At 35.8% G+C, this 26,035-nt stretch overlaps 1 protein-coding gene across 3 annotated transcripts in view; it reads right to left on the bottom strand.

The window, feature by feature from the left end:
• The window catches only part of RANBP17 (RAN binding protein 17), a 276,378-nt gene that overhangs the window by 59,924 nt on the left and 190,419 nt on the right, over positions 1–26,035 (bottom strand). For all 3 annotated transcript variants that reach the window (XM_031437777.2, XM_064480090.1, XM_031437778.2), the window contains 4 exons: positions 20,792–20,855; positions 20,593–20,701; positions 8,791–8,894; positions 2,970–3,058 (listed from right to left, as the gene is read on the bottom strand). In XM_031437777.2, coding sequence (XP_031293637.1) covers positions 2,970–3,058; positions 8,791–8,894; positions 20,593–20,701; positions 20,792–20,855 — 366 coding nt within the window. The remainder of the gene's footprint in view (positions 1–2,969; positions 3,059–8,790; positions 8,895–20,592; positions 20,702–20,791; positions 20,856–26,035) is intronic.

Below are 26,035 nucleotides of genomic sequence, written 5' to 3'. Positions count from 1 at the left end.
AACCCTAAAGGTTGTTAACTGGTAAAACCAGGACTGAAATCTAAGAGTGTCCTGTTCCAAAGTTTGTGCTTTTCTATATACCTCGTGGTCTTAACCTGTCTTTGTACAATGTGTTTATGCATATGAGTCAACAGCACTGACTGGATGACTGAAAAACTGTGGACTCAAAGATCGGGTTTATGACCATTAAAAGAATGAGTGTGAGGAAACAGCATCGTATACATTCTTTTTTTTTTTTTTTTCCTATTTCCCTGATTTTTGGTACTTCAGTCTAAGTATGATCTGGGAAAAGTTTAAACAAGGTGACTCAATGCACTGCAAAGTAAGGTGCTTTTATATTGTTGCATTCTAACTATAGGGGCATATCAATGATTCTTCTTCAATTTTCCAGTAGTGGAACAATTTATCAACATGGTTGCTGTGCAGTTTCAGGCAATTTAGGTTTGGAAGGACAGAGTGATAAGCAATGTAGTTCATGTAGCAGTTAATGCAGTCAGTGTTTATAGAAATGTTTCTGAATTAAATAGCTAACCGCTAAAACAGCATTTTATCAAATAATCGCCATAAATAAAATGCATTTTGACTTTAAGATGACATGTGCTCTTAAAGGACGTTTCTTCTGCATGCTAAGGACTGTATAGCAAATTAAAGAACACACATTTATGTGGATAAAAGGCAAATACTTTCCCCAGCAGTAATGTGAGAATCATCACTGACGGTTTGACATATCAATATTTCAGGAAGAATAAATGACTTTCATATCCATGTTTTTTTTTATCATATACTTATTCATTTTTACATTACTAGAATACTTTGGAGAGAATCTGTACTTTATCACCTGAAACTGCTTAAAGTATTTCAAAATATTTTAATAAAGCTTTTTGAATTATCAAATAATGTAACTTTTAACCAAATTTTACTATTATTATAAATATTTGCTCTTCATCCTTTGCCCAAAGGAAAACTATAAATCTTGTCTCAACTGAATGAACACCATTTATCATATTCATTTTGTTGTCAATACAATTATGAAAAGCCTTTGGCCTTTTCCCAAGGAAGCTGATTTGCTACTGAAACTCAATTATTATAAGCAAGGCCAGTAGCAAGCCACGCTGTTCAGCAGTATAATGCAGCTTCCTGCATAACTGGCACTTCGCCCTCCACCTCTGACCCTAATAACATCAACATCTTTGGTCAAAAGGAGGAGACAATGGTTTGTAGTCCAAAACAGGAAAGGAAGTCCCAAGGTTTACCATTTGCTATTTTCTGCCATCTGCTGGACAAAAGTTTCATTTCAGATAGGTGCCAAAAATGAGCTACGTGAGGAAATGGAAAACAGACTTCATTAGAAACTTAAATTACAGTATGTTCTATATGTATTTTAGTCAGTATCAATTATGACAGATATTTATAATCGTTGATGCTGAGGGGAAAGTTCTGATCCTGACTTTTGGTTAAGACTGCTCATGAGGCAAACATGAAGCGTTAATTGCTGGGCATCCTAGAGTTGCAGCTTGGTTTCAAGAGCAACATCAATTAAAGTGCCAAAACAAGGCTTCCATACTCTGTCAAATAATGTTTTTACCTTGTGAGCTCCTATTTACGTTTAGAGGAACAAAATGGTCATATGTAATGCCAGTTAATTCTTCACAGTTAAAAGAAGTATATGACTTCACATGTTAAAATCTACAATCTTTTTGTGTAATTTGTATCCTGATACAGAGATATATATGATTCCTCAATGACATGGAAATTTCTTCTCTAACCTTTCTATGGGCACATAAATCTGATAAAGCAGGTTTTAACAGTAACTAAAAACATAAGTCACTATTCAAATTAATGTTAAACAATTTATTTAATGCGTAGTGTTCTCCCTAAAACATGCCCAGATCTTGTTCGTTATGTTTTGGCCATAACTCTGCCATTAATAGTTGAAGACTGCCTTTATGAAGTTTTTTTTTTGCAATTTAATTTATGAGGGAATTTTGATAAGAAGGGTTCGAAAAGAGCAACTAAGAAATAATGTAACTTAAAAAATAAAATAGCTTTAAGGTTATAGAGTTTTTCGTATTTGCTTTCATGGTTTCAGGTACAAAGGGGTGAAAACATTGTTACACTTATATGACTTGTATAAATTATCACTTTCGGTTAGGATCAAAGAGGATTCACACAATACTGTTAAAACAACATTAATAGTAACCATTTATAGCTACGGATTATGTTCCAGACACTATGAAAAGTGTATTACTTATTTCAGTGGTTACAATAAGCCATGATACTCGATGTCTCCTTGCTTTGATGAGGAAACTCAAAAAAGTGAAAAGACTTGCCAAAGTTTATACAGCAAATGGAGAGCTAGGAGTTTAAACCCATGCTCTTTTTACTCTTACATGAAGAGGCATTTCTGTGGGGGATGTTTGTTTCTTTGTTGTCTTATTTTGTTGTCTGTACTAAGCCTTGGCAAAGGTAAATTCAAGTTTTACATCAAATGAAACATCCTAACCATTTATTTCCCCCTTTTCATGCCCATGGATATTTTTATGATGAAAAACTACAGCATGATGAGCTAAGCCTCAAACAGATAAAGTGACCTTAGCCCTGCTAATTGAGATAGAGCAGAAATCCAAATCTCCTAGAAAATGCCAAATGGTAGGATTCATTGATCCCGAATTAAAGACGTTGGCACAATTATCCCTGCAACCCAAATATAAACAATCATTTCAGGATGTGATTTTTAAGTTGTCAATATTTAATGGCCCCCAAAAAAGTGACCTCTCTGGGCTGGGTTTCCAAATGCTGTGCTCAGTTATCTGTGCTGCTGCCACTGTGCTGTAATTTTTAGCTGATTACACATTAGTTCATTTAGCTTTGTTTCCTCTTCCCTACTGTGCCATACTATTAAACGAAAGCCAGGGGCCTGGCATCCCTCTGTGCACAGAGCTGGTATTGTCACAGTGTAATAAGGATACATCCAGTCAAACAGCATGGTGTAGCTGGTCTTTGTGTTCAGTGCAAAGGCAATCCCTCGAAGATCTCTTGCCAGCCCGATCAACATACGCTGTCAGTGGGAAAGAGACACTGTAATTGATTTTCACGTTAGCACAGAGCAGATGGAGTAATAATCAGGCAATAATGACCACATATCTGATTTTGATTCATTAGCTAAAATGTCTCGCTCAGACCGTTCTATGGAAAATCATAGACTTTTTAAGCAAACAGACCATCAAATCTGCTGACCAACTCTACTTTGCTTCTTAAAAATTGAGCTAAGTTATAATTCCAATAGCTTAGGAACATTTAGATTCTTAACATATTTTATTTCTGAATAATGCCAAGTTAGGAAAAGAAAAGATGAGGATTGATAATTCTACAAGACAGAAATGTACAGGGTCTAGACATTATTTAATAACACCAAATCTTAGCCACATTAGCGTGCAAGAAATCAGTCCCATTATGCAATTTGAAGCTTAACCTGAAAGCACACTGGCATTTAAAGGTCCCTAAGGAATATCCTTAGTAACTTAGGACAAAATAAAACTGGTCAGGTCACCTATTTGTACCATGACACACTCAGAATGCACTCACATTCCCAAGCAAGGACAAGTTGTAAGGAAAAAGTCGTTCTATATTCAGTATCAGAAGACTTGAATTTAAACCCAGCTTTACTTCTTAACTGTAAGACTTATTAAGGCAAGACAATTTATGTCTCAGTTTTCTCATCTTTAAAAGGGGCTAACACTGCCTCTCTCACAGAGGCACTGTCAGGAAAAAATAGAATAAATTTATGTAAAAATGCCTAACAAGAGCTTGATACATATGTCTAAGTGTTCCATAAATATTTAGTTTTAGAGAAAAACAAAACAAAACAAACTTGTAAATAAAAGAGATCTGACTTGCATTCTGGATTCTTAATTAAGCTGTCCTTAGGATGATACTTGAGAAGAAAAAAAGAAAACCTACGAACAGATGCTACACTGTCACAACAAAGAGTACAAATAAACATAATTGCAAAACAAGGGGGTGGGATAATTGAGACAGGCAACTGTGATTTCTGAAGATACTGTTTCAGTGGAAATATTCTGCCAGAAAATGGTCTCTAAACTTTTCTTTTTATCAGATTTCCTTTTTCCTCACACTCTTGGTAATAAATGAAAATCTCTTTAGGAAGGCATTTAAATTATCATTAAGGACTTGGAAGTGAATCCTGACCCTCATCTTAATGGCGAACAAACATTTCAAAGCAGGAAACAGTTTATCTGTCAGAGTAGCTGTAATTTTTGATCTCCCCCTCCCCACCCCTGCAAAACCCTAAACCTAAAATGTGACTCAACGTAACTAGAGGTTGTTTATAAGAATATGCCCTTTCTATACTGCCTAACAGCTTATAGAATGATGGTAATTTGGATTTCTGAATTTGTAAACCCTGAATTTCTGCTTTTGCTTCTTTAAATAACTTACTCTTTTCCACTTCATAATCTCACCAGTCCTTGTTTCTCTCTGATCGGCCAGTCTCCCTTTAGTTCTCATGTGACTGCTATTTTTTCAAAATCATTTTGCCTTTTAAGTAAACTGTTCTCACCACCTGGAACCTATTCCCCTCCTCAGCTTTCCAGGTTTCTTATAGCTTCCAGAACAAAATATATCTTCTAAGAAGTTTTTTTCTTAAAAATAATTCTATTTTAATTCACTTTGCAGCCTTTCTGTTAAAGTGCTTTTTTGTTCTATTTTTATTATGTACACTTATAGGTTACAGGCTACTCTTCAAATAATCTTAAGTTTTCACATATACATAAGGTACTCACCATTCAACTCTAAATTAGTCAACAGGAACCATGAGTTGTGTCTAGTAAAAAAGTCTCAAAATATTTTAGACTACCCCTATTACACAAAAAGGTAAATATTTATTTTACCAAAAATTTTTCCTTTCAAAGAAGCCAAGTTAATAGAAGGGCTCTAACGGACTCAAATCTATGAAATTACATCAGTGTTTAATTTTAGAAAATGTTACTACAAAGCAGAGGAAGCATATGACAATATCATAACTCAATATGCTTTCAACAGATTCAAATAAGCAGCAAAGCGCAGTGTTAATGTAAGAAACAGATTCCTTATGCTCAAATAATTTTTCATCTCAAAGCAGCAAGAAAACTGGAATAATCTACAGAGATACTCAAACAACCCTAAAGGAGTACTTTCTTGGTAGCCAAAACATAACCAGTTCTGGGATGAGACAAGGAAAACTATTAACTAGGTGCTCAACCAGGATACCAAACAATTTCACAGAGTGAGATTTTATATTAAATTTCTGATTGAAATTTAATGGAGGTGGAGCCATAATTTACCATCTCATTTAAAACAGTACAAAGAGGCTTATTTTGAAAGTTGCAGTTGGTCAACACTTGACTAATGTGAAAAGTGAGAGGCTCCTGTGTTTTTAAAGAGGCTGTTTGGGGGGAGTGGGCCAGGACTGGGGTATCAAATCCTACAGATTCCTGTTTTGGATAGTTCCAGGAGAAGCTGCTTGGTGCTTCAGTCTTCTGCATGGTGAACCGTTGTCTGTGTGCCAAGCGTGAGACGGATGGGCTGGGAAACAGCTGAAATGCGGCTCCTTCCACCCTGACCCCCAAAACAGGGTTTCTAATGGAAAGTCTGACAGACCCTTTACTGTAGTGGCACTACTGGGGGCAGCTATAATATTATCCTCATAACTCTCCTATATAATAACAACAAAGAAAAAGAAGGTGAAGGGTCATTGTGCTTTGTCTTTAGAATTAAGATGGCTGTCTTCATCCTTACAGCATACTCTTAATTCTGGAGACACATCTTAATAACCTCTAAATAGTTCCAACAAAAGAGCCGTGTCAGAGGAATGAGCAGGCCCCAAGGTGTTTCAACTGGAGTGTTTTCATCTGCCTTTATTGCTCTATCCCTCTCCAGAATTAAGGCAATAACCTGTGATAAATTATTCAGGAACTGCTACAGGGATCAAAGCAAAATCATTCTGTTAAAGTGCTGTTTGCAACATTTGGCACTTAGTGCGAAAACTTTTAATGTGCGCATGCTGAAAATCTAGGATTTTAAATAATTTAACATTGTGGAGTTTTTACGAAGGGACTAAAGATAGCAGGTTCCTATTTAACTGCTCCTCTTCCTCAGAGAAGTCTTCATTCATTTTCTTTAAAACCAATGACATCACGGCCAAATCAAAAATGATGCACGTGGAGTCAGAGGACTGGACCATATTTTACTATAAATACAATCATAGGCGGAAAAACATACACTGTGAACTAATGCTTCAGAGCCAGGGTTTGTCGCGGCAATTTCTTTCTTTTCCCCTTTACTTTGAAAAGAAAAACCCAAGACAAAAATTCAATGTTCTCTTCAGTTTTATTAGGACTAAGTAAGAAAACAAAGCTATAAATTTAAGAGTTTTGCAACATTTCCTCCCCTCAAAACCATATTTCAATTTGGCAACGTAGGTCCTTAATGTTTATGTTCATCCTGAAATCCGCATTTGAAAAATATCTATAAATTAGGGAGTTAGAAAATCCTGGTAAGGATTGCAAATTAAATGAATTTGGCAGTCCTGTGGCATTTTCATAGAGATATTTTAACAGCATCACCTCCCGTGGATTGGAATACTAAATACTTTATTGAAGAACAAAACAGAACTGTTTTTATCTCTAGTACTTGCAAAATGAAGTACCTGAAAGCACTTTTTGCATGTATTATTTATTCATCATGATAGAAAAATAGCCTTAACCTAATAAATTACATTTAAAAGCATTTAGTGCAAAAGTTTTGTTTATGATAAAGCAACAGATTTAGTTCTTTATCGGTAGCTTAAAGCACCAAGTTTTCTTTATACAAATTAGACAGATGGTGCTTACAGTAGAATTTACTAAAGGTCTGTCACAACAAATGCAGCCAAGCTGCATATTTAATCACTGCAGAATCTTGTCTACCTGCAGCTGCCAACTGCTAATCCAATTTCCCTGATAAATGTGGCAAGAGACACGATCAGCAATAAAGAGCATCTAACTCCATTTTCCTGCAGGGCGTCTTTTGATGAACATTTAGGACGGAAGCACGGAGTGCACTGTGTGGCCTTGGTTCGTGGCAGCTGCATGCATTCTGAGGCACAGTTCTCAGGTTACTCACTTAATTCTGCCACTATCATTACGTTGCTATTGATCTCAGTAGCTGTTGCCTACACAGCATTACTCTAGATGAAGCTGAATCAGGCAGTTATCATGCATCAAACTTGCTCAAAAGCCTGGAGATTTCCCCTTAATTACTTGTGATTTTATTTGCAAATACCGTTAAAGTGTAATCAAGCAGTCACTTTCCAGGGTCGTTAAGAACTTGCTGGTTTAGGGATATATCACTGGAACTCCATTAAATATGACTCTAGGAAGATGGTTTCTATCAAACTAGATGGGATTACATCAAAACGGGCTTGGAGTATAATGAAATCTTCAAATGAGACAAATGTAATTTTTATAAAGATGGTGTTTTTCAACCTCATTGCTTCTTTTTGATACAAAGAGCAGCAATAGCCACCTTAAAGTTACAAAGATTTTGTTGGGTCATTAAAAATATTTGGAAGACAACTCAAATATAGCTAACCTGAGTAGAAACTCTAGTGAAGACTTTCAGCAAGACTATAAACACACAGAAAGTCTTTATGATCTCTTTTTGGTTTTAAAATTCTATGACTACTGTATGTCGACAAACATTCATTTCAAAATCTATTTCAAATGAAAAGGTATAGTATTTGGTTAATTACTTCTTGGCAGAAGGATTACACTAAATAATCACCAAAGGCCATCATTCTTCTATTTGACTTCTGACTGTTAATTTTTTTTTTTTTTTTTTTTGTAGAGAGAAGAGGAGCCATACAAAATGATGGTCAGTATTTTTAAGATATTTCAAATAACAATAAAACAAGACTCAAGTCCCAACAACAGTGCCTACATTCTCTGGATATATTTATTAGTCTTTTAAGAATAATAGTCAGTGTCAATCTATTTAATATAGTCCTGATACATTAGAATTTCAGAAGATGCTATTCCTATTTAGCAGATCTTGTGTTCCCATCCCCCATATTAAAATATGGGGCTGTTCTGTCACAAACAGCTTGCTACACTTAAGGATTTTACTAATAAAACATAATGTTGTCTTAGATATTATGACTGTTGCCACAGCTGAACTGACTTGTCAAATCAATCCTAATATGGCTCCCACAGGCACATAAAAACCTTATTTAGCTATCAGTTATCCTAATCACTTTGTTCAGTTTAAGAACGCAATACTTCAAGACCGGCTCCTATTTATACACATATGCCTAGCCATTTAATAAAGTCTTGATTTATATAAATTCTTGTTTAAAAAAATATTTAGAGATGTAGTATTTTAGCATGTGTATGTTTGTGCATTCCTCCATATGAATATGTGGAAACACAATGTGCGGTAGATGAGGGAACAGGGATGTTTAAGGTGGTGTACCCATGAGAAATGTTCTTTTAAAAGATACTAACTGCCATGAGAGACAAACGTGTCATCTAATCATAAGCTGATTCTCTGAAATCACTTGATGACCTCAAAGTCCACTTGTATAAGAAACTAGAAAAGTGCTTACATGAAAAGTACAACTCAAAGACATATGCAACTGGGAAGTTAAGACTGATGAGGCACAGAGCACATGCAAATATGCAGAACCATATTCCTGCATCTAGTTACCCTAGTATGAGCAAAATCGTCTTTTCTCATGTTTGGAAACAAACCCACCTTTACATCCTCTTGCTTAAAGTTGTTGTTGAATATCTGTAATACTGTTTCAAAAGAGACTGTAAGAGGCAGCATGAAATTCTCAAATTCGTCCTCATCTTCGCCTATCAGAAAAACAAAAGGGTCACCACGGTTTAAAAGGCATGCTATTGTCCATAAACCTCCAGAATGAGTGCTTCATTCAGGCTTCAAAATGTTCCTGAGAAGGGGTAGCCTGCATTTACATCCATACCACATTTTGTGTTTTGGCTCATTGAATATTCTGGTGTTCTGCCTTCTCTTTTGCACCAAATAAAATAGCAAAATTACTTACCAGCCATTTTTTTTTCCTGGTTCTTTATTGGATCAAACCGATTCATGCCCCAGGCATCTCAGCCCTTCAGCTCTTAGGGCCCCCAGAGCTTCCCTGATGCCTCAAGGAAATCCACTTTAAAAGCCTCAGAGAACAGGATCTTACCCCTGCTCTCTTTAGGTGCCAACGCCCTAAAGGGCTCACAGACTCAGGTGCCCAGATAGCTCTAAGTTATTACTCTCTTTTATTTATTTTCTTAAAAAAATTAACTTGTTAATAATGTCAGGGAAACTTTTATCTGCCAAATTGGATGGGGTCCCTCATGGATCATTTGGATTTTAAGTACATTCTTCATAAGTATACTTCCTCTTACAATAAGCTTCCTTTTCTTCAAAGGAAAGAGGGAAAAGAAACATTTTCTATTTTTTTTTCACTTTGAAGGTAGAGTCTTCACTTAACACATGGATACGCACAATTGACAATTTATATAGTATCCTTTTCAAAAGAGGTTGCCTTCAAATGAGAAAGTTCTCTCATTCATCCTATGACACAGGGAACTGTAAGCCCCACCTCACTGAAGAGGAAACAGGCAGGGAAAGGTTGAGCAACTTGCTTAAGTTAGCATACTTAGCTGGAGGTGTAACTATATTGTCCAGACCTCTTGATTTCTATCAGTTTTTAAATAGAGCATTAGAGAAGAAACAAGATCTTAGAGAAGATACCGGTGGTTCTCAAATGGGCCTCAAAGTTCAGTCCTTGACTTAGCAGCATCAGCATCACCTGGGAAGCTGTTAGATATAAAATCCCAGGTTCCAACCCAGATCTCCTGGGACCTAGCAATTTTTGTTTGAAGAAGCCCTTCAGGTAATTCAGATGCATGCAAATGTTTGAGACACACCTGCCTATACATTATTCTACAGATAAGGAGACTGAGGTCCAAGGCCACATACACAGAAGATCAGTGGCAGAATTGGGATCTTTTGACTCTTAAATTGTGGCTGATCTGGCTGACCCTGATCTTTTGTGAATCCTCTTTTCCCTCTTACCTGATGTAATTTATTTCTGAAGTCCAACAGAATCAGGGACTTAGCTTTGTTCACAAAGAGATGTCAAAAAGCCACGAGTCTTTCCTAGTATGCTGTTCTAGACAAGGATCAGGGTGCTAGGTGAAGGGTAAGGCAAACCAAATGATAATCCCTGCTCTGTCAACTGGCTAAGTGACCAAGTTGTTCCCTCAGAAACACTTTCTGTCATCTGGTGATAACATTAGAGACCTTTACAAAAGCCATTCTTATTTTTCAAAGCTGAGGTCAAATAGTAGCTTTCCCAATGTCTGAGCTAAGCTCCCCTTCAAGTACTCTCTAAGGTTCCACTGAAAGTACCCTGCTTCTTCCTTTGGTTCCTATAGCATTTTGCCTGATTCTTTACCATAGATAGATTGATCAGTCTGCCACGAATTGCAGATACTCAGGCAGTTAGCTAATAACACTAATAACACCACTCACCTCATTCCACCACTACCCACCATTTGATGAGGGTTACTGTGGGCATTAAATGAGATAACATCTATAACATGCGTATGTAAATTATTAGATCTATCAGCCTATATTGATAGTATCTTGGTTTTGCTTCTGGAGAGCTGAGACTGCATCTTTGTGTTTCTCTGTGAAGAAGATGTAGGTAAGATTCTCCAATAAACAGACCTAGTGTCTGGCTCCACTACAGACTGTTCAATTTTGGATATTTAGCTAATCATAATTTAGCTAATATTTGAGTCTCAGTTTTCTCATCTATAAAATAAGGATAAAAATACCTATCTTTGTCGTATATATTAAATGTTATTACACAGCAAAAATAAAGTGTGCTCAATAAATAGTGGTAGTACTAGGATTATAGCCTTAGCACCTAGAACAGTGCCTGGCACATATTAGGGAAATAGTGTATTTGAATGAAAAATAGTTGCTCAATTAAAGGTAAATTTTAAAAATGCCTTATTCTCTTAACATTTGGTATAGAAAAATGACTAACTGAAGTAAACATTATCAAATCCTTAAATATATAAACATATATGCACATTATATTTAAACTATGTAACCTTACTCTTCTAAGATAAAGTATTTTCTGCCATCTATCAAAATTCACCAAATTGTACATCTGAAATATGTGTAGTTTTCCGTACAGGAACCATACCACAATAAAGGTGTTAAAAAAAAGATAAAGTATTTTCTAAATATGGAACTAATGAGAATGGTGATAATGATCAATGCAGGCAGATAAGCGTGCTGGAAAGAGTGGATGCTTTCAGAGCTCTGAGCTTGAATCCTGGCTCTACCCTGGTTAGCTGTCTCTTTTTGGATAAAGTCTCTTCACTCATCTGTAATTAAGAGATACAATATGTACTTCATAAAGTTAGCTGTGAAGACTGAATGACAAAACACCTGTAAGTCCCCTTGCTCAGTGTCTGGCACTTAATAAGTGACAGCCATTAGCATTTTTGTTGTTTTGAGTTTAACATGGACTTCAGAGGGGTGATTACGGTGATCAAATCAAGTGTGACCTCAAGGTTGCTACTCCAATGCCCTTCCTTTGGGAAGAAGGCAAGGATGGTTACTCAGAACAAAGACAAACTCAGGACTTGAACATTTAAACCCTTCAGTTAGTATACTGAGCTACAGATCAAAAAACTTCCTGATTCCATCTCTTTGCTTAAATTTTGAGACAAATAGGGGTATCAGGAGCATACGAGACAAGCCACCAAAATCTGCAGGGAGAAGTTAAGGAGCAAATACTAAAGAAAGTAATGTGAGCAGCAATACTAATTAAGTGTCACTTCCTCAGAAAGGCCTTCCCTGACCACTCTACCTAAAACAGTACCACAGAGTGTTTTCCCCAGCCCGTACCCACTTTCTAATCCCATAAACCACTTCACTTTTCTTATGGGGCTTCCTATGACTGGCTATTAATTTACATATTTATTCATTGTCTTCCTTACTAGAATGTAAGCTCCTTGGGGAAGGAACTTGGTCTGGTTTTTTAAAATTAATTAATTAATGCTCGTTTTTTGGGGGGAGATAATTACATTTATTTATTTACTTATATATTTAATGGAGGTACTGGGGAGTGAACCCAGGACCTTGTGCACGCTAAGCACGCACTCTACCACTCAGTTATACCCTCTCCTCCAAACTTGCTCTGTTTTGATCATGGCTGTATCCTCAGTGCCTAGAGGGTCTGGTGCTCAAGAAATATTTGTGTAGTGATTGAATAACGGCAGTTATATTTCCCGAGTGCCTATTATGTGTAGGCATTGAATCCGGTACTTAATTTACTAAATAACCACCTATGTTCTTACTATGTTCAAAGCACTGTTGCAAGTCATTAATGGTCACAACAATCCTACGAAGTGGTATGGTTTTCTTCATTTTTGTGTGAACAGAGAGGCTGAAAGAGTTACACCGTTTGTTCAATACCCTCTGGCTGGTAAATGCCAGTGAACCAGGGTCCCCAGGAAGGTATGTTTCACTCCCAACCTCACTGTCTTCCCCCATGTCTCTGATGGGGTGGAAGGTGTCAGAGGTGGGAACTTAAGTCAGGGTCAGAGAATCTTCATTTTGCAGGTGCATGAAGTTAGAAGAGGGTGAAGAACAGTTAGCTTGGTTCTGAGGAGAAAAGAATTCCTCAGCAAATCACTAGGGTTTAATGTAGGCAAATGAGGGACAAGGGTGCGTTATTCCTACAGAAATGTTTGTTTCAGTTAGCACTGTTCCTGTTACTCAATGTGATAAGTTGTTATCTTCTAAGCTAGAAAACTGGTCGTTTTTGTTTATGTCATGCCAACAACTTTATACAACACCTATTAACGAATTTTGTCCTAATTTGTATTACTCACAGAGTAATTTGTATTACTCACAGAGGTATCATTTACCGTTTCTGATATGGAAAGAGAAAACATGAGCTCACTCTGTTATAACTTCATATTCAAGTATGCAGTCATGTATTTAATATGCCAAACGTTATGTGTGATCATTTTATGAATAATAATTGAAGCTGCCAGTTTTTTTCTAAAGAGATAAGGGCCCACACACCAGTATAATTTGAAGACGAAGTGTCAGTTTATAGGCTAATATTTTCATTGGCAGCAGGAAAAGTAAATATTAACATAACATCATAAGGTTTCAGTCACGCATAGATAAAAATAATAATTCTTCAGCTTTTAGGGAAAACCCAAAGCTAAATCCCCTCTACTAGATTTTCAAGGATCTGATTTAACAGAAAGTTATTCATTTTATGACTTTCAATTTTTTTCCTCAGGTAACTCACATTAAAATACAAATAAATAGTATTTACAAATACATGAATAAGTATATAATTAATATGTTGGCTTTCAGATATTTTATTTGGAGGACACTTCATTTTTTATTTTGTATAATTTGAAACCTAAGATGGTGGGAATGTATAATGGTGCAGCCAATATAATATGATGCAGCCAATATAATATGATGCAGCCACTGTGAAAAACAGTTTGGCAGTTACTCAAAAAGTTAAACACAGAGTTGCTATATGATCCAGCAATTTTATTCCTAGGTGTATACTCAAAGAGAACTGAACACATATGTCCATACAAAAACTTAACACACGAATGTTCAGAGCAGCATTTAGATAACAGCAAAAAGGTGGAAACAACTCAGCTATTCGTCAACTAATGAATGAATAAACAAAATGTGGTATATCCAAACAATGGAATATTAGTCAGCCACAAATAGGAAGCATTGATACATGCTAAAAAATGGATGAGCCTCAAAAGCATGCTATATGAAAGAAGCCAGACACAAAGGTTGTATTATATGATTCCAATCATACTAAATGTCTAGCATGGACAAATCCATAGAGACAGAAAGTAGATTAAAGGCTGCCAGGGTTAAAAAAAAAAAAAAAAAAAAAAAAAAAAAGGCTGCCAGGGGCTGGGGGTAGGGGTAATGAGGAGTGACTAAGGTACAGGATTTCTTTCTAGGGTTGGAATATATTCTAGAATCAGATAAAGGTGATGATTGTACACCTTGTGAATATTCTAAATACCACTTAATTATACACTTTAACAGGATGAATTTTATGATATGTGAATCTCAAAAACAACCCCCAAAACCCAACAACAAAAATCTGGGTTTGCTTCCCACCCTTCCCCCCTTTAAATGTACTCAGAATAGTGAGTTTGTAATATTTAAGCCATTAAGTTTGTGGTAATATGTTAAAATAGTACTAGGAAACTAATATAGTTGGTAACATCAAGTCTAATGCTACGGAGCTCTGTTCCAAACTAGGGAGAATTAAGAGTAGAGACAAACACAAACAAAGAGATATAGAAGCAGTGAGTGAAGAAAGTACAGCTGGTCCTCCATATCCACAAACTCCACATCCATGGATTCAACCTACCAGAGATCAGAAATATTCAGGAAAAAAATTCCAGAAAGTTCCAAAAAACAAAACTTGAATCTGCCACAGGTGGCAATTGTTTGCACTGTATTAGGTTTATAAGCAATCTAGTGATGATTTAAAGTATATGGGAGGACGTGTGCAGGTTATTTGCAAACACTATGCCATTTTATATAAGGAACTTGAGCAAATGTAGATTTTGGTATCAGGGGAGTGGTCCTGGAACCTGGCCCCTATGGACACTGAGGGTCAACTGTAACCCATTTAAAACCGAGTACCAACAGGTAATCTCTTAAGAGCCAGTGACTTTTGCAGGTCTCGGCCTACATCACCTGCTGTTCCCCAGTACTTCATTAGGATAGCATTACTAAAGTCCTATTAGAAAAAGTCTTGAGAAATGTGCATCACTAGATTTATCTTGGGCTCAAATTCGGTCTTCATTTCAGTTGCCCTCTAAATTGCCTACAAGTTCTAGCTGCCTTTGAAATGACTTAAGGCTTCAGGAAGGCAGGATGTTTCAGTGTCTGTCAGGAAGTGTCATCAGTTCTTGTTTCCACAGGAAAATAAGAGCCCAAGTACTGAAGGCAGAGTAGCTGCATTAAGGGTACTGGATTTGCCTTATTTTGAGGTCCCAGTGTCAGCCAGTGCCCGTAACAGTGTGTTCAATAAATATTTGTCTTAATTAATATATACTGAGTACTTGTTTTGTGACAGGAATTCTTCTAGGTCCCTTCACACATCTTTATCTTATTTCACCCACATGGCAACACTTCAAAGTAGATATTTCCATTTAATAGATGAGAAAATTGAGGCTCCCTTTAGGTCCTCTCCCTAGGGAATCAGAATGTTTATTTTAGTTCCCAGAAGAAAAATACACTGCCTACTGCAGCCCATTATACTTTCTATCCAAGAAACCTACCCTAAAAGTTTCATCCCTGAAGCATCTCATTCCCTGGGGTGCTCTGGACTCTCTACCCTCAGAACCAGGTAAGTTATTAAAACTGGATCTGGACTTAATGGGCTGCTTTCTGCCTACAGGGCCAGCTAATTAGTCTTAATTATCTCATTATAGATTCTAAGTATTTCCAGCTGCTTCTTTACCCCTTATTGCCCACTCCCCTCCCCCCAAATGTCTATTTCCCAGATAGTCTCTGCCAAGTCAAGAACATGGGTTATATATTGATGTATTCTTCCTATCAGAATATTTGCTATTTCTGATGAAGTTTCTCACTTTCTAAATCCTCTTGGAATATTCACCTCTGTGTTCTTTTTTCCAGGAGAAAGAATATGCTTTAGCCAATTATTAGACATAAGAACACATTCTTTCACTGACTACAGAACTATAATATACCTATATAGGGCAAATCATAAACATAAATCTTATCTGTTTATTTGATAGAAGCTTGGAAAATAATCCCTTCTCCCTTCTTCTCACTGCTCCCAAGTCTCAAATCAATCATTAAGTCCAAATAATTCAAATAAAAATGAGGAAGAAAAAGTTACAATTCCTAATTGATTTTGAGAATGTGAAAGGCGAAGTAATAGCTTAGCAAAAGTGAATGAGAATATGTGTTCAGAGGGCTACAAGTTACATGACTAACCTTGGGAAAGTCATTTAATCTCTCTGTACCTCACTTTTCTAACAGATAAACAATGCAATAATACTTATTTAATGTGGGCTGTTGTGAGGATCAAGTAGGAAGGTGTATATCGAAGTAGTTTACAAACTATAAATTTATAAACAAACATTAGTTATTATTAATAAAGAAAAGCAAAGTTACATTCCACAGTGTATTTTCACTTCTATCTTTAGTAGCTATTTCTAGAATACCCTTCCCTTTTTATTCAAGTAATTTACTTGTTATTTAAAATTTCTCAAAGTTAAGCTAGAGATATTTTCAGGTGCCAATCACCTGTTATAAGCCACAAAGGTAGATGCTTACTATGCTACCTTCATCTCTGAAGAAAGAACTCTCTCTTAACGTCTATAAACACCATATGAAAATTCATATTCCCACGATCATTAAAAAACATGACTAAAAAAATTAAATAAAATAAAAAAACATGACTGTTTCTGAGAGTTGGAATATCTGAGGAAAGCACTGCTCACTCAGATCCCATCAACATGCTTCTCATTTGAGTAGTTCAAGATAAGGCACAATCATAAAATGTTCAAGGAAGATCAACTGTGACACTGAGCAATTCTAAATCTGTGGTTGGTAAAAAACTTCCTTTGCAAGTAATAATATTTAGTTCTCCGTAAAACAAAACGCTTTGTTGTAGCTCTTTCCCACACTTCCCCTCTCCAATACTTGTCAACTGAATTCACCTCCATTCAAATTAAACAAAATAAAAGGTTTTTATTTATTCAAGTATTTTACACTGAACAGCTCCCTGGAGGTTCTCCATTTACTGGCTTGGGTAATATTATCTTTCCTTTAGTTTATTAGATTGACAAAGTTAATTTAAAAATAACCTTGGGAACTTTAAGTGATTCTTGAAAGGGCTAACGTGAATGCACATACAGTCAGTCACCTATCTTTTTCTGTATGTATGCTATCTCATGAAGGGATTTTTTTTGTATTTATTTTTACAATTTCTTAGAATACAAAAAAATGTTGCCAACATGAAACATCACATCATTCTGATGATGAAATGCTTTCAGTGCTGTTCTTTATACAAGTGAACACTTCATCTAGTTTAGCCAAGGAGCAATCTGATAAAGTGGTACAACTGTTTATTGCCAAAAACTCCACATTTTAATCTGAAATACAACCTGAGGCATATAGCACCTAATTAAATTCAGACAAAGTACAAATTATTGAATAGAAACCAAAAAGCATTCCAAAGTAAATACCAATTAATGTGACACCCAATTTTTTCACTCTAATGTGCGTGGTTTATAGACAAAACATTCAAATTCTTTTGTAGGATTCAATTAGAATATGCTTTATATTTCAATCCAAGAATCACATCCAAATGCTTTGCAAACAGTTTGGTTAGGTATTTTTTTCTATTTGAGTCTTACCAAAAAAAAAAAAAAAAAAAAAATCACTGATTTAAAAAGTTCCTCCTCAAATTTTTCTTTGTTTAATTTGAGAGGAATTCTTATTACCTAATATTTCTTCATTTAATACATGGATCTGTGCTTCTTTTGACAATAGCACTCTTTTTCCCTTGTTTCCATGACAGTGAACACACAACAGAAAACTAGAAAGCCACAAATACAGGAATTCTAACAGCAATATTCCAGTCAATCTAGTTTGTGAGACAAGACTTCAAATAATAAACCTGTGTTCAGCAAGACTCAACAAATGATTGTCTATGAAGTAATAACTTGAGCAGAGAGCCACAAGTGACTAACGGAGCACGAGAGTGGCCAAGTGTAGCTAATCACTTGTGAAAGTAATCAGCCACTTGATTTGTTTTGCCTTGGAGAGCCCCATGATCAAAGCTACTCCCAGAGAGAACCTGGCAGGCAGAGCTGATTTCAGAAGCCACGATTATGGCATCTTGGTTATAGTATACCTGCGTGTCACTCATTCACCAAATACTAACTGAGCACCTACAATGGAGAGATACTGAGATTGGTGCTAGAAAACAAGAAAAAGGCAAAGTCTATATCCTAAAGGAGCTCAACATATTTTGGGAAGAAAATCAACTCTGGTTCTTAACCAAGGGAAGAAAGCTCTGGTAATATATACCACAAATCATCACTCGATATATATATGATTATAATATGTTTAATTATTAAAAAAAGGGGAAAACACTAATAAAAACGTTTCTTCCCAAACAATGTATAAGTTCCATTTTTCAGTATAGGTGCTATTTTTAATTTTATCTATTCCCAGATTCAATTTATTTATATTGAGCATTTTCCATGTACCGGGCCCTTCCACATAGCCTTTCTCTGTTTTTCCCAAGGTATCTAAAAACTGCTTTCAATGTAACAAATATTTACCTGTAAAAAAGAAAAACTTGAACTAAAAAATATCAGTTTATGCTTTATATTGTCTTGGGTTAAATATTTCAAAGGAATCTAATCTTGCAAAACCTAATAAAAACCCATTATTCAAATTATATATTTTTACTTCAGTTTCTCACATCTCACATTTACATTAATACTAAATAGAAGTAGTCTTCAAAAAGGCAGTGCACAATGCAGGATCTTTCTGGGCAACATCATGACTATCAGTTATCAACGCAATACTAAGTGTAGTAGTGCTGTGAATACTGACGGTGCTACCCTGCTGTTTAAGCCACCACAGATTTATGAGGGGTTCTTTTGTCTCTGATGACCATATGAAAACGGATCTTAACTCATTCCATTTCCAGGTCCTGAGGACGTGTGTGAAATAAACCTACCTCTAGGAAATCTCCTCCGGCTAGTTCTCTTTAACTTTGGTCTCCCTCCTTCTTTCACGCTGTCCTGACAGCCATTAAAAGAACATTTTTAAGGTTTAGGAAATAGTTAGACAAGGGTTTTCATGATCTCCTTTAATGCCTGGACAACCAGGAAAGCAAGAAGGCAAGCTTCTTGAGGTCAGGGGCCGTATGCCTGAGTCTTTTCCTCACCATCAGAGCTCGGCACAGTGTGCTCTCTAAATGATTATGAAGGATGATGACAAAACGTCTGGGCGGCTCTTCTCTCCAAGGCAGCAGCCGAGAGGTAATTCAGGCCAGTGTGCAGTATGCAAAGCTGTCACTCAGATCTCCCACTTGCCTAAGGTAGCAGATGATTGGGTTTTGCATGCCTGGTTTACACTCTTCAAATATTTATAGACAGTTCTCTTTGCCTCAAGCCCTAGTTGTCACTTAGCCAAGTTATACATACATGGTTCTTTTAATCTTTCCTTAGAAATCAATCCCTCTAAGCTCCTTAATCATTCTAGTTGCATTTCTCTCAACTTTTGGCTGTTCGTCTTTCTGGTAATTTATTCTGTTGAAATGCATGAAAATAATACAGACTTGGAGCAGAGAAAGGTTTAGTCATCTTTCCATTTTAAGGGTCAATGCCTTTCATGTGCAAAATACAATTATTTATCCATTTTCCTTACATATGATCATGTTTTAAAAAAATCATATTTAAGTTGATGGATCAATCAATACATTGCAAGAGAAAGGAAGAAAAAAGTATTATTAGTATTATATTCTCTAAGGATGATATCATTGATTGAATGGTCTCATGTGTCTATAAACTGATTAATTTAACCTGCAGTATTCGAACATGGGGAAAAATGGGAATCCAGAACAAGACGGTCAACACAGAGAGACTTAAGTGCCCATCCTAAGATAACTACCTACCTGTGGATACTTCTGACTAACTTTAGCTTTTCAATGAAACAAATTAAAAAACAAGTTAATTTTTCCCATTATAAAAGTAATACAATTAAGAAAATTTCAAATAACCACAAATGAGGACAAGTTCCCTATAGTGCACTACCCAATGACAGCATTGAACATTTCTGAAGAATTTCACTTAAGCCTTTTTTTGGATGCACTGTTCCCTCCCCCCGCCCGTGGGCATACTCATAATCATCTGCACAGCTTAACATCTTACTTTTTTACTTAATATAACATAAAATTTCATGTATTACGTTGTCTTCAAATCATGATTTTTAATGACTACAGACTATTTCATCAAGTAAGTGGATGTGCCATAACTTTATAGTTCCCTATTGTCAGGCACTTGCATCGTTTCCATTTTTTTCTCTAGAGTAAATGTCATTACAAAGAAAATCTTTGGGTATAAAGCTTTTCTGTATTTAAGATTATTCTTCAATTCATAACAGTAAAATTAATGAATAAAAGGATATCTAGAAAATAAATTGTGACATAAAGAATTACTGCAAGTACTATTTGAAGTGAGAAAAAAAAACACTTTAAATACAGGTACATCTTTTGGCTCTGAGTGCTAACAAGTGACTGCTCAAATCTTAGAAAGTTGTAGAAACTGCAGAGCTGTCAAAAATGGCAAATTCCAGTAAGTTAAATGCGGTACTCACTAATATGATACTTCTTGGTTCATGCTAACTATACTGTTGACCCCCTATTAATCAAGCTTAAATTCTTAACCTTACCTAGATCTACCATCAGAAGACGAGTGAGGGCCGTGTAGAAGGTGGTTCGGCACCTGAAGTCACTGACACTGTAACTGTCACTGATGCCAAGAAAGGGGAAGTGTTCACTCTAATAAAAGCAAAAGAGCATCCAAAGTTACTAATGTTACCTAAACTACTCAGAAAACTCTAGTCATTAATTAAAGGAAATTAGACTCACCGTATGATTTTTTAGCATGAATTTCACAGCATCTATCTTCACAAGTTTTTTTAAAAGGATATAGGTAATAGAAGTTAAGGAATCTGAGGAAATATAATTGTCTTATCAATAAGTAATAGATCACAAAATAACCTGAGCTATAATGGCATCAATTTCTCTTTATGAAGAATAAATATTGTTTCTAGAGAGTATTATTCCTATAGAAATGCCTTCCATTCTGTTAAAAATGATAATCCATTATTAACCAGTGCAATTACTTTTCCTATCTTATACATATTCTAGTTATGGAAAGGAAGAATGAATTTTATAATTAAGACAATTTTTTTTTTTAACTATTAAAGCCTTGATAGTGGGAAATTAAAATTGACCCTTTTTAAATTTTGGGTATAACTTGAGAACTTCTTTTCACTTCATATTATTTCATAAAAAATAATTATGAAAGACCCATCATAGACTATTAAGAAAGAGAAAATTATTCAGTTCTGAGAAACATGAGCTGAGTTAGCAGAGATCTAAGTAAATCCTGCTTTAGATGAAGAAGATAGAAATATAATTAGGAGGATGTCGAAGACTGCACATCATCAAGTGCTGAAGGACAGGCTTAAAGGACCTAGTATTTCTTAAGGACCTACTAGGTGCAAGGCATTTTATATTTGTTAACTCATCTAATCTTCACAATTATATTGTTAAATATTACTTATTATGTCTAATCTGTAGATAAGAAAACTCAGAGAAATTAAGTTACTTGCCCAAGATTACACAGCTGTGGACTGAGAGTGCTGAGATTTGATTTGAGGTTTGACTACAAAGGCCATGTTCTTTCTCCTGTATCATATCACCTGAACAGTTCAACTCAGAATAAGAATAAAGTTGAAAAATCGTGAACAAGATCACAAGGCCTAAACAATTTCTGTTTCATGCTGTCATCAAAGAAGAGCTGAAGTGAGTTCTTAGAACATCTATTCAGTATAGAAACACCCTCCACTCTTACTTGGGGTTAACCCTAGTCGTGTTTTCTGCTCTAGCTGGGGCACCTCTTGGGCATTCTCTACATACTTACACCTTTCTTCAGGCCATAATAACCGTATGGGGCTCCATTCATGCCCCAATGAATACACTGGCTCGTTTCCTTCACACCATCTTCAAGTGCAGAACTCTGTATATTGCCTCTGTACAGTGGCACTGACACGCCTAATTCTGAAGTTTAGTCACTCAGGTGTGGGTGTAAAAGAGAAGAAAATATACTGAACACAAGTCAGGAAACGTGGGCTTTCAGCCGGACTACACCGCCACTCAGTCAGTGGGGTGAGTCTGACTGCTGCACTTAGCCACTCTGAGCCTTGCTTTCCCTCTCTAACAAACGAGGTTGTCAGGTTGTAAGGATTTTTGTGAGGATCAGATGTAACCATCTTTGCCAATTATGAATCAGGGAGGAAGACACACAGAAGCAGAGAATTAACAGTTATGGAATGTAAACTTTCCAAAAGATAAGTGACTAGTATGATTCAGATTCAAGCCCCTCTAGCTCTAAAGCAACCACTGCAGTTGTGTATTAAACAACTGTGTATTTGGCTTACCTCGACACTAGATGGCAAAGTGTCTAAGGGCAGGGGCCACAGCTATGCGTCTTCCTCAGTGGGTGCTCAGTGTACTGAGTGTGTCTGGTAGGCTGAAGGGCAGTAAGATCAGGGTGATAGGTAGCAAGTCTTCCCCTGTTTACAAAGATGCAGATTTGATGATTGCTCCCAGTGTAAATCACTGAGCAGAAGAACTGCCACTCAAACTTCACTCAGTTAAACAGGGGTGGGGATCAATAAGCTAAGAAATATCTTAAGTAATTACCAAATACAATTCTCTTTGAATTGCAAAGTTAAAAGTGACAGGGTCTATGGGTAATAAGAATGCTGCCATTAATAGGAATCTTCCTGTCAGTGCTGCTCATAAAGAGCAAGTCATGTTTTGACAATAGAATATTTATGTTAGCAATAAACAGAACATTCACAGGAAGAATCTCATCTGCCAAAGACACATCTTCTGCAGAACTGCATCTGTGCACTTTGTACCAAGGCCAGCCACGCTGCCTTTTAATTACATTCTAAAGAAAACAATGATTAAGAATGAAGTTTCACTTTTTTCAATAAAAGAAAAAGTGAAAGTTCATCTGAATATTTATATTCCCTTATATGAATTCTATTCAAAGCTAGCTATGGCCCTTAAGAGGATCTTTAATGTTTTTTTTTAAAAAGGTAGATGGATACACCATTTATATAATCTATATGTATTTATACTTTCATATTCTTCTTCTCTAATAGACTAGGGCTCTTGTAAGTTGCACCATTTTAGTTGGGTGTAATCCTAGGTTAGATTTCAGAGGCCTGCTGACAACAGTTGGCAACAGTACACATGGTAATGGTGATTAACAGTAACAGCAACAGTAGCAGAAGTCTCAAATAGTGAGCAATTTCGTAAAGGTCACACATGCAACATATAAATGGTAGAGTCAAGATTCAAATCCAAAGTTCAAAGGTCTGTGTGACTTGAAAGAAGCAGCTCTCTTCACTAGGTTATATCATATTCATTTGATATTTCTTAAAACTGAAATGCAATTACAATGTGCCCATTTCTGGTGTACAGCACAATATCCCAGTCATGCATATACATATGTATACTCGTTTTCATATTTTTTTTCCATTACAGGTTATTACAAGATATTGAACATAGTTCCCTGTCCTATACAGAAGAAACTTTTTAAAAATGTATTTTTATATATTATATATAGTGGCTAACATTTGTAAATCTCAAACTCCCAAATTTATCCCTTCCCACCCTCTTTCCTCGGTAACCATAAGATTGTTTACTATGTCTGCAAATCTGTTTCTGTTTTGTAGATGAGTTCATAGTGTCCTTTTTTTTTTAGATTCCACATATAAGTGATATCATATAGTATTTTTCTTTCTCTTCCTGGCTTACTTCACTTAGAATGACAATCTCGAGGTCCATCCATGCTGCTGCAAATGGCATTATTTCATTCTTTTTATGGCTGAGTAGTATTCCACTGTATACATTCATTTGATTTTAAAGAGGCCAAATGATTCTACAGAAATCACTAGCTTCTTGAGATACAACTGCAACTGGAACTAGGTCCCAGAAAGGACAGGTAAAATGTTCCTATAGGAGGCATCAATTCACTAGTGAGCCTCATCACACCCACGACTGAGCAAACTCCATAGCCTAACACTAACTCAAAAACAGAATTCTCAGAAAATTCCTGTCTGTATCCATGAGGCTATGAAAACACTGACAAAGGTGAAAATGACCTTGCTGATATGACAAATGGAGAAAGGTAAGAAAAAGTCAAAAGAACGGCATATCTTAGAGGTGGCCAAAATTTTTGAAAATCTGTATCCTTTTAAGAGGAGATTAACCAAATTGAGAATGACCTGGTTTCTTAAGTTACAAGAGTACCATATACTTCAGTAGCTAACAGGCACAGAAATGCCAAGTATGACTTCAATTCATGATATCAAGCCTTTACTGAGTACTACCAAATTTCATCAATCCTAAAACACAACTGCCTATAAAAATATTACCATTATACATGCTACTAAGAAAGAAAAAGCTTAAAAATACCATCAATTACAAGACATTTTATTTACATAAGAGGTAAAATGTGAAAAAACTTGTTTTTGACTCAAAGAAGCAAAGTACTAGATGCATGATATTACTAAGCACAAGAGGGCAGATGATGGTACTGATCTGGGCAATTCTGCAAAACCCATAAATATTTACAAATATTACAGACAGAATTAGATCCTGATGATAGAAGAAAGTTCAGAGATAAGAAAGTTAACCGTTAGAAATTACTGTAGGTAGAGGATAGGTATGTACTGTAATTAATGAAATATTAGTTTAGCTATTTCAAAAGTAGAATTATGCTCATGAACCCTACTGTACCAAACAGGTATAACCCCAACGAAACATCTTAAGGGATACTAATAATCACTTACAAGGAATAAGAGATAAGGCTTAGTCACTCAATAGAAGGGGAAACAATATGTTGAAATGTCTGTTATGTGATGAACTTTTGAAACAATAGAGAAAGGAAACAAAAGAATCCAAATCTCTTATAATTTACAACATAATAGGAGAGAGAACTAGCCAACCCTGGGCTACATTATATTCACCCCTAGAAATATAGATAAGAATTAGGTGCTCAAGAACATTATGAAAAATAAATGATAGAAATGAAAATGAAGTATTTAACAGGACCTACTATGTGACTGGGTCAGTGGTAGTAGGTGTTTTATTATAGTTAGAGAATACAGATATATTTTATAAATATATTATCTTACCTAATCCTTACAAAACCCTAAGAGACAGATAATATTCCCTTTCTACAGATGAAGGAACTGAGCCTTGGAGAAATTAAATGACTTGTTCGTGTTCTTTCAGTTAACACAGTGGCTAAGGGTTATAACTATTTCAGGATGACTCTACTTTAGCAAGACCTGAAAATTTAAGAGACCTAATTGAGTTACAATGGGTCAAATGAGGAGAATAGCATAAGTGGTGATTCAGTGAAAGATAATGAAGGGTGTCAAGGGGAAGGAAAAATAAATTTCCTTGGCCCAAGCATAAAGTACAAATTGTGGTTGAGTGGTGGATCAGGAAATTAGTTATGGGAACTCAGTAAGTCAAGTACCATTAAAGTACTCAAGTTTAAATCAATAATTTTACTTTGACCCAAGAAGAAAGTGGAAGTGATTCTAGGCTTTTGGGACAAGAAATGATCAGATCAAACAATACTCAAGGAAGGTAATCTTGTGAAGCAAGCCTCTGCAAAGAACTGAGTGAAGGGCTGCATTAGTGGGCTACAGAAGAGGAGTAGAGAAGATTCTTATACTTGATTCTAGTATAAAAACAAATACAGCAGATAAATTATGGGATGACTTTTCCAAGGATGACAAGAGATAGCAAACAAAGAAATAAATCAACATTTCTCTTGATGAGAAATGTTAATAGAAGTATGCCTGAGGGATGTAGCTGAAACTAGTTTTATTTAACATTCTGAAAACCATCTGGAGATGGTGGTATTCACTGAAATAAAGCAATATGTTTTAATACTGTTTCACAAAAGCAGAATTACTACTGGTTAGTACTAAATATTTCCTGTAAGAGACATACTCAATTTTACTTTCATCCTTCACTCGTATTTCATTCTAGACCTTCGTTTTATTTCTCATC

Source organism: Camelus dromedarius, chromosome 27 (assembly GCF_036321535.1).
Source record: "Camelus dromedarius isolate mCamDro1 chromosome 27, mCamDro1.pat, whole genome shotgun sequence".
Taxonomy (NCBI): domain Eukaryota; kingdom Metazoa; phylum Chordata; class Mammalia; order Artiodactyla; family Camelidae; genus Camelus; species Camelus dromedarius.
The sequence above is the reverse complement of the archived record's forward strand: the minus strand, read 5'-3'. Positions and strand labels throughout refer to the sequence as shown.